A 13,940-nucleotide genomic window follows, 5' to 3' on the forward strand; every position below is an offset into this window, starting at 1 on the left:
TTACAAAATCTAAAATAAAATGGGAAGAAAAACGCTTTCTCAATCAGTATTGGAAAGTTATTTACTAAAATTTGCAGTTTCCGTTGCATCTACAGTAGATCAGTGATTTTCTGTTGAAGGAAAATCTTAGAAACAAGATACATATGTATGTGTGAGTGTCATAGTTCAGTAGTAGTGTCAAAATATTTAATTGTGGTGATGTTTTTGAAGTCCCCCAATACCATTTTCTTCGTTACAGTCATGGCAATGAGTGAAGTCTAGGTATAATAATATTCTAGAACTTTAGTTAAATACGTTAATATCATATAGTTGCTTGTTTTTTAGAATATGTTTGTTTAATCAGATGTAAGCGAAATGCCAGAATATTTGATATGTTTACAAATACGCCAAAAGATTTTCTTAGAAGTTTTCATATTTTTTCCCTCAATCACAATAGCTAAATGCACTAACATAGGTGCGTTTATCGTACACTCTTATACAAGCTATCTGTATGGAAGCTATCCTGTAAAAATTCCTACTGAAGCTTGTGAATCTATAATGCGCGAAAATTACCAGTGCAGATTATATATATATATATATATATATATATATATATATATATATATATATATATATATATATATATATATATATATATATATATATATATATATATGTGTGTGTGTGTGTGTGTGTGTGTGCATATTATACATATACATATATATATATATATATATATATATATATATATATATATATATATATATATATATGTTAATAGGTAATCCCCATTATTATTATTAACTACCCCTTCTAAAGTTATATGCATTATAACTTTTTGCATATATATATATATATATATATATATATATATATATATATATATATATATATATATATATATATATATATAATATACTCATACATATACACACACGTATGTTTTACGCATAGAGGTAGAAGGGTCAGTTAACAATCATAATGGGATTATCATTCAGCATCAAAATCGTAAACTGCGCCTTGTTTAGTTATATTTTACCTTGCCGCTGAAAAAGTAACAGTATATTTTTGTATTAATTCATTTCATTGGTCATTCAGCGAAAGCAGCAACAGTTTGCCGTGTTAGGCAGGAAAACTTAACGCGAATAATTAGGTTTCAGGAGAGTATAACAGTACCTTTAGAGAGGCAATCATTACGTACAAAACCAATTATTAGTATCCTAATTTCTTAAATGTATTTTAAATACTTCTAAAAGTATTTAAGGTGGTCGGAAAATACCAGACGATGATAAATAAATAATATTGCAATATATATATATATATATATATATATATATATATATATATATATATATATATATATATGTGTGTGTGTGTGTGTGTGTTCATATATGCGTTTTGTGTGTGCTTAATTACCATCAGCAGACGGACAACCTAGCTATTATCACAATACAGTATTCAACCTTTGTAATCGATGAATATAATAATTTGATAAATTTTCTTTTTTCTCGATGTGTGTGGTAACTCAAGAGTAGGAAAGAAGACTGTACTAATCTCTTGTTGAAGAGAAACAAAAAGAAAAAGGCAGCTATCACGTTACCCCACATTTCCATTTTGGTTACATGGATGACCAAAGAAACCTTTTAAACCTTTCTGGAGAGGCTCGCGTTCATTTGAAGTTTCAATAACAACATCCACAACGAGACGACAACAACAGAAAAAATCGAATATTGGAGTTCGCTAAATGGGAAATGCGGTGACACATCATCAGCCTTAGCAGTACATTCCTTCGAGCAGCGATTAGCAAGAGCTCCTTCGCGGTGAACCGCCTGTAAATACACAACAATTAACTTGCAAAACGCTGTACTTGAAGTTGACAGGAACCTTCGTGTAATTAAAAGCTGAGCGATACGGCCATTTCTTTGAAAAAAAAAATGGCTCGTCTTCATCGGAACATAGTGTCATATATTGCTACTTACTAGACATCCTATTTAATGAGTAACAAAATGCACGTAGTCATGTATGCTTAAATAACCTATTCTAAAACTAATTACTGAAATAACTGCAATCATGAGTATTTTAGTCTCGAAGTTTGAAATACGCTGTACAACAAATCATTGTCCACATATTAGTACTTCGTTTGCTTTTCCTTCTCCTCTTTTCGTATATATGTGTTTGCATCGGGTGATTTACGCCTGTTTTCTTTTTACACAGATGATCTCTGATCTCAAGTTCGAACACCAGCCTTGTCTTCAGCGACACGCCTCGTCCTTCGTCGGGACTTCTTAGCTGTTTTTGCTATTGAAACCTGAAGCATGTGTGCTAAATTTTGCTAGTCATCATCCTTACATACAAGAGCAGTAATATCGAATACAATATTGGGAGCTTTGAAAACAGCGACAATGTTTAAAGGAAAAAAGATGAGGAAAAACTGAGAACCAAAATGACGTAGAGAAAATATATTCAAGAAACTCCACCTTTCTCCACCCTGTCTGGTGTCTCGAAAAAGGAATACTTTCATCGTACAGACAGTATCACCTTTAACTTTCCATATCTTCTTTTTTTCTTTTCTTTTCTTTTGACAGAAGAGGCCGTTAAAATAAGAGACCACTGAAGCTCCAAATAGCATGAGAGGCGGTGAGGAATTTTAGAAGTCTTTCGAAGATGACACGAGAGTTTCGCGCCCGAGTGGCTTCGAGACATGTAAACAACGTTCTATATAATAGAAACCCAGTGTTTTGTTGTGCATGGCTTCAGATTGACGCAACGCTTTTGATATTCAAGTCGTAAAGACGATCTCGTCATTCGACACTTTTACTTTTCTCTTCAGAAGATATGTCTGACGTTCGCAGCAATCGAACTTTTGAGATTACGTATATGGAAGAAGCATTATTGCATGATGTTACCGAGATGTGTAATAATATCAGTTTTTTTTCTTGCGTATATCTCACGCAAAAGAGGGCATTAAAGGTGATGCAAGCGCATTAATGCAAGCACGAGATGTTTACATATATTCAAAGAAGGTAAGACAGAACATAAAAGTTTTTAAAGATAGTCTTTGGAAATACTAACAGTCCAGGAGCAAAGATTGAAAGTGTACAATGTTTTTTATCGGTTTTTCAGACTCAAGAATCCTGAGCATCGTCGATGGTAAAATAAAATAGTGAAACTGATCGCCAGTTAGGTGGGTAGTATGCGTATTATAATTTTAAACGAGTTAATTTTGAAACTGATTCACACAGCATTATGTACACTGAGAAAGTCTCGCAAAAAGTATGGAGACCTGTTTATCGTGACTGAACGTTTCAAGTCTTTTATTTTCCATGTTTGAATATTGTTTCAGCTTTTGGTCCTCAGCAGCTCGCTCTCATTTTAAATTGTTGGACAAAAACTGGATCCCTGTTAATCTCTGGCCCCGTCATTAAGCTACCTCATTGTGCATGCTGTGTAAGATGTTTCATAATTTTCATCAGTTTATGCATTCAGGTCTTCTGAAACTACATCACCCACCACGCAGTACTGGATGTGTAGTAAACTCTAGCAGTCTTGTCTTTTCCGCTGAGGTTCTATACCACACAGCTTTTGTAGAAGTTTTACTCTTGTTGGGACCAGATTGTGGACTGACCTTCGCAATCCTGTAATTTTAGAACCTCGAACTTGATACAAATATATTTTTGTTGAGCAGGCAGACATAAGTCTCAGTTAACGTTTATTTGTTTTAGTCTGACCTTGGTATACATTTATGTTATTTCTTTTTTCTCTTATAGCTTGTTCTTTAATTCTTTATTTCCCTTTCTGTTCCGGGTTCCTTTCTGAGTTGGGGTTCTTGGTTTTGTACCAATCTGCTCTCCCAGCTATGACTGCAGTGAGGCTTTTGATAGAAATAACAATTTGTTAAGTCTGTAGAGAGCAGATTACTTGTAAAAGCAATAAGTAATGTCCTAGCCTTTTCCCTTTCTTAGAAAGAATACATTTTTCTAATTCACCAGTACGGTAGCTTGATTTATATCAAAAATAAATTCAGGCCTCAGTAAATATCTGTCTGTAAATGGGACAAGGCAAATGTGGAAGTCTCATCGCAAATAGAGCAACATTAAGCCAGTTCATGATATACCTGGAATATAAAAGGAATTGTCCTGGAATCCTATCAAAATTGCATTCGAATTGGCGATAAAACTCGAGAGAAAATAAAGTGCCCTTTGTGTGAAAATAACGGAACTGAGAACTTAAATGGTCTCCATCCCGATGAAAATTTGGTCAAAATTTATATTCTTTATACCAGATCAGGAACCGGAAAACGTAAATTAGCACTTGTTTGCAAACATACAAGAATTTTAATTTAAGGAGATAAAATCGGGTAGCGACATGTATATGTATTCCTTTTGCGAACGAATGGGTGAGAGGGATGTTTATCTTTTTATCAGAAGGAAGTTGACAGGTGTAACTGCAAGAATTATGAAAGGTCCACATTACTAGGCATACTTGAATGTTAAGGTTTTTCGTAAGCAGGGTATATAACTAAATGATTAATAAGGAAAGAGCAACATGAGTTTAGAAAAAGATCTACAGATAGACTGTTTACTATCTAATTACTGGCATCCATGAACCTAGAAATAGCTTACAATTGATTGGAAAGATACAGCAAGGAGAGCTTTTGAACCCATATAATGTAGAAAAGAGTCTCTCCATAACAGTTCAATATTTTTACTGGAAGCAGTGATTAAAGAACTCAAGTAAAGGATTGAAAATGACGGTACAAGTGATGGAATGAGAAAAGTGGTGTAAATGGAGAGTGGAGTGGCTGATATTTTCTAATAATACATGCACTTGGTCATCTTGATAAACTGCAAAGACTAATGAACGAGATTTCAAAGTATTAATAAGATGATAAGTTGAATTTGATATTGGCAAGAGTAAGATTACGATAAAAAAATTTAGCCAGGACACTGGAGCAGTGACAATTGATATAAATCGTAGAGGAATAAAATTGTTTGGTTTAGTTTGGCAATAAATGTAGTAGATAATGACAACGGTAGAGGAGAGGGGAATCACGGAGTACTTGCAAAAAGAAGGCACCAGAAAAAATCTTCATGAGGGAAGTGAAAGTGTTCGTGCTGAATTCAAATGAAAGAAAAACTGTGGATGTTATTGAGATAAATTGTCTGCTTATTATACAATGGGTAAGACTCGTAGGAATTGTGTGAAGAGTAGAGAAAATGCGAAGATGCAAAAGAGGTTGAAAAGATTGAAGGTAGTTTGATCATATGGAGAAAAGAGAGGAAGATAGGTTAATGCAAAGGATGTACAGTATATACTGTATAACTCAGAAGTTTTGAGAGGGAGGGAAGTTAAAACCGAGAGGTGTTGATTAGGGGAAACGGATTATTCAGGAAGCAAAGTAAAGTTTTAGAGGAAGGGAAGTTACAACAGAGAGGTGTTGATTAGGGGAAACGGATTATTCAGGAAGCAAAGTATACTACACTTTTAATCAACATTCATTAATCTAGAATAAGCGAGTACGTCAGAAACACGTAAAACACTTGCATTTTGAACTTATCGCTAATGTTAACTTCGTCGTATTCAGAGTGAATATCAGTCCTCACTACTTAATTTTTAAATATTATTGCTTTTATCCGACGATATTGCTGTAGACAATTAAAAAGAAATTTCGGAGTTTACTTTGAATACCATTTCTCTAATTCTCTAATCAGTGATATGACATATAAGCAAATGTCACAGAAATATCTACAGAACGATTGAAAAAGAATAGATAAGGCAGAGGCACAGAAAATTACAAATACAACCAACTTCCTCCTAAAAGGCGTATCACAACACACTTGCAGCACCATGAAAACCAGCACTTTCAGACCTCAGGATTGAGACATCTGAAACAGAGTAGTATTTTGATAAATCAGCATACGGTTTGTAGTGATACAAGCCGAATAGTAATTTGAAAAATAATGAATCAAAATTACACGTGTCGTAGGAAATAAACTCAAAGCGGAAACGCTTGGAAAGACCCGCAGACCCAAAGGCTAAAAGAACGGAGACGCTGCTACGCGGAAGAAAGTCGCAAATAGCTATTGCTTTATACTGAAACTCATACATACATAAATACATACATGCATACATAGAGGATATTTAAGAAAATTAAAGGGTACAGGTATTAAAAAATTTTGTGTTTATAACAAATGAGCTGCACTGTTTGTCCATCAGATTATCTAACAAATACAATTTACCAGTATGCCAAAAAAGTTTGGCACGAGAGATATTGAGAGAAAGGAAAAATAATTAAAATTACTATAAATTAGGCCATATTTATCGGACACAGTATACGATCATACACATGAATGTCTAGACTTTCATGGTAAAGCGCTTCTAGAGTTATGATCTCATTTACAGATTTTTAGATATATGGGAAGATTACCCCTACTGAAGCTATACGTTGCGTGAGTTTCGAAAAAGCATGTCGATGAAAAAAATATCTACGCTTTAATCTAAAATATTGAGGAGAAAGTTATGGTCAAAAGATGGAGAGTAATTCAAAGAAGTGAAAACATTATAAACAAACCCTACTTTAAAAAGCACTCGTCACCTTTCTATCATTCAAATAACCAAGAATTCGTGTCTGCTTTTGACACGCTTCCTTCCGTGCGCGTTTGTCTTTCTGCTCCAGTTTCCGAATGAGGTAAGATTCCATTTGTAGGTAACTTCCGACGTGAAGACGCAAGTTTTTCTTAAAAGTCCCTTGCGGGTAGAGTGTCCGTTAAGCGTGAAGCAAAAAGAGCACGGCAGTGTTAAGTTTCCCACTGAGGGCCCCTGGATGGATTGTGACGTTTCAAATTTATTTTCATGTCATGCATCAAGGCCTATTTTTCATATTTTACCTCATTTCGGCTTTAATAATTCCGTGGTTTTGCCCCCCCCCCCCAAAAAAAAATTAAATTATAAAAAAAAGTTTTCGGTGATGCTATGATTTTTTTTCCGACTGACATGAAATAATGATAAAGCAAGAACTTCGAACGGCGCTCAAATTCTCTTCAGTGTGAAGGTGATTTTCCTTCAATGCGAACCATTTTTTGGATGTCGCCTTCCATGAACCGTAACCAAAAGGTCACAGTAGTTCCTCCTATAAAGCCATTCCAAAATCCAAAGACCGAGAGACTTGTGAAACAGTGAAATAACCTTTCATTGACCGCACCACTCCAAATGACGGAATGACCAAACGCGAATGGTCTAAATGCAAGTGAATTAAGTACCAGACAGTATGATTTCCGCCCATCATACAAACGAAAGCCGATGTAAAATATCCTCGGAAGCATCAACACACTTTAGAAAATGACACTGAGTATCACAGGTAATTGCAGCTGCGTTTCGTAACGATTGTAGATAATGATGAGGGCCATTAGGCTGTCTGTATACGATAATGATAGCCAAGGTTCTATATCCATCACTCCCATGGCCCCAGGTGTGCAACAAGCGGTTGCCTTTAGGGTACTCATCTGTGGCCAGTCCAATTTGTTTCCTTCATTTTCTTGTTTCGAAAAGGAATAATCTTCAACTTTACTATGCGAAATACGAAATCTCTTTCGCAACACGATTTCAGTGAAACGGTTGTTTTGCCCCTTTGTTCTTTCTGGCCTCATTGTTGCTAAATCTACCTACTGTAATAATGGGAAATTATGATTTAATTTGCAAATCAAAACATCGCCCAGTCAATACATTTCTAGACATGAATAAGCTGCTTTCATCTTCACTGTGGCGTCGATGACCGTAGGCGTTGGTACGCCCCATTACTTATCAGTCAATCATCTCTGCTGAAGTACCAAATATTTTCGCGAGTTAAATTATGACGACGGGTATTTTGGAATTTAAATATAAATATATGAAAAGATAGCATTTATATATACGAGTATGTGTGTAATATATATATATATATATATATATATATATATATATATATATATATATATATATATATGTGTGTGTGTGTGTGTGTGTGTGCGTGTGTTTGGTATGGGTCGTCTGTATTTTAGCGTACTTAATTTGTTTTACCAGTTTTCTGTTTAACCTTTCTCTGGAAGCCAAACATAGTTGTCACGATAATCCTGGTTTTTCTATATGAATGCATATTTATATATATATATATATATATATATATATATATATATATATATATATATATATATATATATATATACATAAATAAATATATATATATATATATATATATATATATATATATATATATATATATATATATATATTATACAGTAAACTGCAAATGTAACTTATGTCAAATCAGGAATGAAGGGTAAATTACCCCAAGATATATATATATTATGTATATATATATCCATTATTACATGTATATATATATATATATATATATATATATATATATATATATATTCATAAGAACTCAGGTAGTGGATAGCCTTAGCTAGTAAGTCTTAACGCTCCTCTCAAAAATTATATAGACAAGAAAAGTCGACATAATGTACTATTACAATGCGACTGCCCGGTGGAAGGGACAGCCTGAAGCCCTAATTTTGTCACCTTATCTTTGGAAATGAAAGAAAGACAAATGGCAAAAGAATCGGGCTAAAGCCTGGAGGAAGTGGCAAACCGGTCATAATTTTCTTGTCTTTGATAGTGACGTGAATTTTTGAAAAACGGTATAATATGCAGGTTATGCCCCATTTCGATCCCTTAAGGTAAAATAACTGGCAGGTATTCTAAGCTAAGACTTAGACTGAAACGGTCGGTTATTAGCGGTGTATTCATGAAGGGTAGGAAGCTGAATTCAGGAAACATGAAGGTTTTTTTTTTAGCCGATTACGTGCCGTGATCCCGCTTCAGACTTCTAAATGTAACTAATCCTGGTGGAGATTTCAACCCCAATGTTTCTTTTACATATCCTCCGATGCTGCTAGGAAACGAAGGGTAGCTCGTTTGGCTTCATTTATCTTCAGGGATGATGTCATCATTGTCCATCTGCTGTAAAAGAATGCTTGATTGAGACATGTACATTGGTGTCGCAATAACTAGTGTTAAGGATGTGGATGTGCATGGACGTGGTGCGTAGTTACATTGCCACTTTTGTGGCCCATCTTCCATTGCCTAAATTATCTTGCCCATTCCTCTTTTGCTGTGATTGCATTAATGTATTTGACTGTTAGTTGGTTTACATTATTCATTTGCTATTTTCATCTGCATATTACCTTGCTGATTTCCGCTGGTTTTCTTTTTTTTTATCTTACATATGGTCATTTTCTCCTATGGAGCTTTGCTCAACGAAGCGAAGGCCGTGTTGGATTGTATTACACAATGTGCGCTCACTATGGCACCGAGTTCCTTAAATTTTTCTTGCCGTTGCATTTTGTTCTCTTTTTAGTACTGAACTAATATTCTCTCTCTCTCTCTCTCTCTCTCTCTCTCTCTCTCTCTCTCTCTCTCTCTCTCTCTCTCTCTCTCTGTGTTTTGTGTGTGTGTGTGTGTGTATGTGTGTGAGCGAGCGTGTGTTGGGTATTGACATTATTCCGTAATCTTCCTCATACGCGCTCATCCACCCCTACAGGTTTTTCGAAGTCTTTATGGAAGGCCACTGACCTACGATGCCCGATACTGTACGTCTTGTCTTCTTCTATCGAGTCTGATAACAGTCGTAAGTGCCCTCTTTGGTTCCTTCTTTACTAAATAGTGGTATTCTCAGAAAAATATCCAGAATCGTGGAAATTTTGTTTGTACAAAAGTACAAAATGGCTTTGATGGTTTGATATACTTGATATCTGCAAAACTCACTGTGATTTTAATGTGACTTTTATTATCTTATCTCCTGAACCGAGAGAGCGCTCTAAACACAAAAGATAAAGCTGATTACATAGATAAATAGACAGGCCTCAGCAGTGAGTCTAGAAGATTATTTAATAATAATAATAATAATAATAATAATAATAATAATAATAATAATAATAATAATAATAATAATAAAATCTATATTAGTAAAGCGAGTAAATATAATATTTATGTAATCAGTAAAATCAACAGCAACAGTAATGTGTATATATATATATATATATATATATATATATATATATATATATATATATATATATATATATATATATATATATGTATATATATATATATATTATATATATATATGTGTGTGTGTGTATACACACATGATCGAAGCCATAACCAGAGAGGCAAAGAATAGTTGGCATTATTGTGCAGCACAAATTCGATAACTAAGGGAAAATGCAAACAGAAATAGAAAATGACACTCTTAAGTTTAAATAACTAATTCGCTTTCAACTTACCTGATTATTTTTGAAGACTCCTTTAAGTCCTAAAAGTCTCAACGTTTAGTTAACTGGTTGCTTAAGACCACTGATTTTGTTCGTTTTTTCTACATTTTTATATCGTTTTCCTTCATTCTGTAATTATTTTGTATAATTTTTCCTTGTTTTTTTAAGCCTTGACAGCACTCGTTCAAATCTAGCTATTGCAAACAATATGGTCTTGGGAACTCATGAAAGAACGAGTTTTTAATGTTTCAATAAGTCCTTTGAAATATCTGAAAATGAGATACAATTCATTTGAATGCTTTAGTAATAATAATAATAATAATAATAATAATAATAATAATAATAATAATAATAATAATAATAATAATAAAGTTTTCAATGTTCTTATCAATATGATTATGTGACGCACACAGTTCTTTAGTAAACCAAACAGCTGAGACTGTGATGTATTTGGAAAATTTCTTTAAAGATTAAAACGACAGGCAATTAAAAGTGCGTAAAAAGTTTGCAGTATGAATAAATTATCAATATAGAAATAACTACCAAGCCAGATGACCCTCGATAATGAATCCTTGACAAAGAGCCGTACTGATTTTTCCAAGTGGTTGTGAGAATTGAGTCTAATAATAAAAATGGAGTCACTGTTGCGGAGTAAAAAACTAGAACACGATAAAGGTACGTTTCATCAATCATCGAAGTCCATGAGTATATCAACAGGTATCTCGAAACACGTTTCCTTTTCCCGAAAGTTACTTTCTCTTTACTTGAAAAGCCTTCCGATATCATTTCCCTTTCAAATTAAACTTCACTTCTTACACTGTCCATGTAAACATATGTACGAACACCGCCCAAACACATATACACAAATATATGCCTTTTCACTCCCGAAAGAGAAAGGTGCAACCATGCAGTTTCTCAGCAAGTCTTTAGGGGTGAGGGTGCTGGCCCTGGGTCCTTTTTCTTGGCACCAGCAGATCCTAGTATCCATCTCAGTTGTAGTCACTGCCACATTAATAATTTAATTCCAAAATCATACACCTAAATAGAAGACTCACCGTTAGTGCATCGAACCCCAAGTATTTACTGTATTATTTAGCACCTTTTGCACACACTCTCAGACTTCCTGGACATTATGATCTTTCCTTTCCAGTATCGCTTCGCACCATCTATCCAGCACTTTCTAGGTCTTCTTCTTGTTCTCCTTATTAACATATGATTTATTCACTCTTTTCTCCAGCCTGTCGTCCTGCATGACCAAACCATCTCGAAATCTACTGTACATCCTTTCACCTATGTTTATCGTCGCTGCGTCTGATCATCTCCGCATTTCTCGCCCTCTCTGTCCTTCATAGGCTACATGTGTTATGTACAAACAGTGCATCTCAGGCGCTTCAGCTTTTTTCATTTATTAGCTTTCAATACACATAGTGACTTCTAACACGGAGAGCTGGTTCAGTAATCCCTTCATGCGTTATCGCCATTAGGCACTCCAAGTCTATTTCTTATCTGTGAAGGACTCCCTGCTGTCTTCCTTTATTCACTCATTCTGTGATTTGCCTCTTCTCTTATAAAATCATCATCCGTTACTTTCTCTCATGAAAACCTATATAAATCTACATCTCTCATTCTTCCACCATTCTTGGTTTCCTCTCACCCTTTGACAATGTACCCTCTCATTTTAATCTTGCCCACTTTTACTCTCAGATTTCTCCTCTTGCGAACACTTTCAAACTCTTTCACCAAAGTTATGCAGCTTCTCATCATCCTCAATCAGGACTGTATCATCTGCGAACAGAAACCATTACACAGTCTATTCTCAGCCCATTTTCTAATCCCACAGCTGTCTATTTGGTGACTTCTTGTTTCACTCCATCCATCAGGATATTAAACAGCCATCGAGAGAATGCATACCCTTGTCTCAGACCCACTTTTATATAAAAAACATTAACTCTCTCGTTTGCTTATTCTAGAACACGTTTCTCCTCCTTAATGACTTTAAATCGCTTTCAGCAATTCATCCTCTACACCTAACATCCTACGCAGTACCTCTCTATGTGTTCTGTCATAAGCACACACATATACATGTATATATATATAGATATATAAATTTGTCAAACAGATAAAAAATAATTATTCATGACACTCATAATGATTATTATGAAGACGATGTAACAGTTTATATATAAATTTTCCTTCTCGCTACAGCCTGAAATTCCAGGCTACCATGAAAGCTGCAATAAATTATAGTCGATTTGCAAATTATCGCATATTGTAGACGCAAACTTATATTTACGTTAAAAAATTGTAATGTATAATATGTGTTTCCCAGTTTCCGTTCATTAGAAGGTAATTGGGCGGTCATCTTTCCTTGTTTTGATATTTATCAAAGGTGTCGCTGAATTTTTATCGCTTTCGACCTTGAGAAAGTATCATATGATAAACACAAACAAAAATTTGTTTTGAACTTTCGTGAGCCAAACAAAAACAACTATTTTTTCATTGTGGATTCATAATAATGCTCTTATTCCTTCTTTATCCAGCCTTATTATTGCACATCGAAAATTAAATATTCAATTAGGGACTAAGAAATTACTTTCAAGACCTTGACATCATATGTAAAAAAAATTAAACGCACATGGTAAGGAAATTGTATGTCATTCTAAGTAATAAGAATTCCCGCGTCCATTAAAATAAAAACTTCTTTTTGAGGAAAGAAAAATGCAAGTTAGCCAACAGAAACAATTACGGATAGATAAAGATCCCAACCAGCTCCAATCATACCCGTTCCCGTGAGAGGCCCCTAACTTCTGTAATCCCAGACTGCCAAGAAAGTGATGGGAGAATTTAGAATTTAGGCCCAAGGCCAGTCGCTCGGACCTATGAGGCTCATTCGGCGCTGAAACGCAAATTGACGGTAAAAAGGTTTGAAAGGTGTAACAGGAGGAAAACCTCGCAGTTGCACTATGAAACGGTTATTAGGAGAAAGGTGGAAGAACGAGACTATAAACGGAGTTACAGTAAAAGGAATTAAGGAGGCTGTAGCTAGGGGCCGAAGGGACTCTGCAATTAACTTCAAGTATTGCCTACATTGAACTGCATGAGGTGCACTGACGACACTACCCCCCTTACGGAACCAAGAAAATTATGGACTTGCGGTCCATTATTCATTTGGCCTGAGGCCTGCAAGTGTTCGAAATCATGAAAAAGGAATCAGTCGAAACCGCACTTATTTTCCAACAGCATTAAATCAACCAAACATATCAATCCCAAAAGTAGTCGCATTAGTGCCCTTAATCACGAGAGATGAACCGAAACTGGCCTCATTTGTCACGAGGAAGGGACGCAAGATTATTAACCATAAGATGTTAGCCATGAGATGTAAAAGAACAAACCTAGATCAGGAGAAGAAGACAAAGGACTCAAACCACAGTCACTGATCACAAAAAAAAGAAGAGAATTCAAGTTAATCCAGTTGTTCATCAAAAGAAGTTAACCTAGGGTTAACATTCTTAAGAAAGGACCCAAGCCAAGAAAAGAAAAGTGAACTGAGGCATTTTTCACTAGACAGAATTCTGAGTCTTGTTAATCATTGACAAAACGAAAGGATTTAAACCAGAGCTCATGAAAGCGAATTTTAAGAGGTCCAGT

At 34.8% G+C, this 13,940-nt stretch overlaps 1 protein-coding gene across 4 annotated transcripts in view; it reads left to right on the plus strand.

Annotated features, from left to right (window-relative positions):
* Positions 1 to 13,940, plus strand: part of LOC136835334 (uncharacterized) — a 188,402-nt gene that overhangs the window by 124,882 nt on the left and 49,580 nt on the right. For 2 of the 4 annotated variants that reach the window (XM_067098695.1, XM_067098696.1), the window contains exon 3: positions 9,560 to 9,646. The exons of the other annotated variants lie outside the window; for them this stretch is intronic. In XM_067098695.1, coding sequence (XP_066954796.1) covers positions 9,560 to 9,646 — 87 coding nt within the window. The remainder of the gene's footprint in view (positions 1 to 9,559; positions 9,647 to 13,940) is intronic. 4 annotated transcript variants of the gene reach the window in all.

This window comes from Macrobrachium rosenbergii, chromosome 55, assembly GCF_040412425.1.
Source record: "Macrobrachium rosenbergii isolate ZJJX-2024 chromosome 55, ASM4041242v1, whole genome shotgun sequence".
NCBI classification, from domain to species: Eukaryota; Metazoa; Arthropoda; class Malacostraca; order Decapoda; family Palaemonidae; genus Macrobrachium; species Macrobrachium rosenbergii.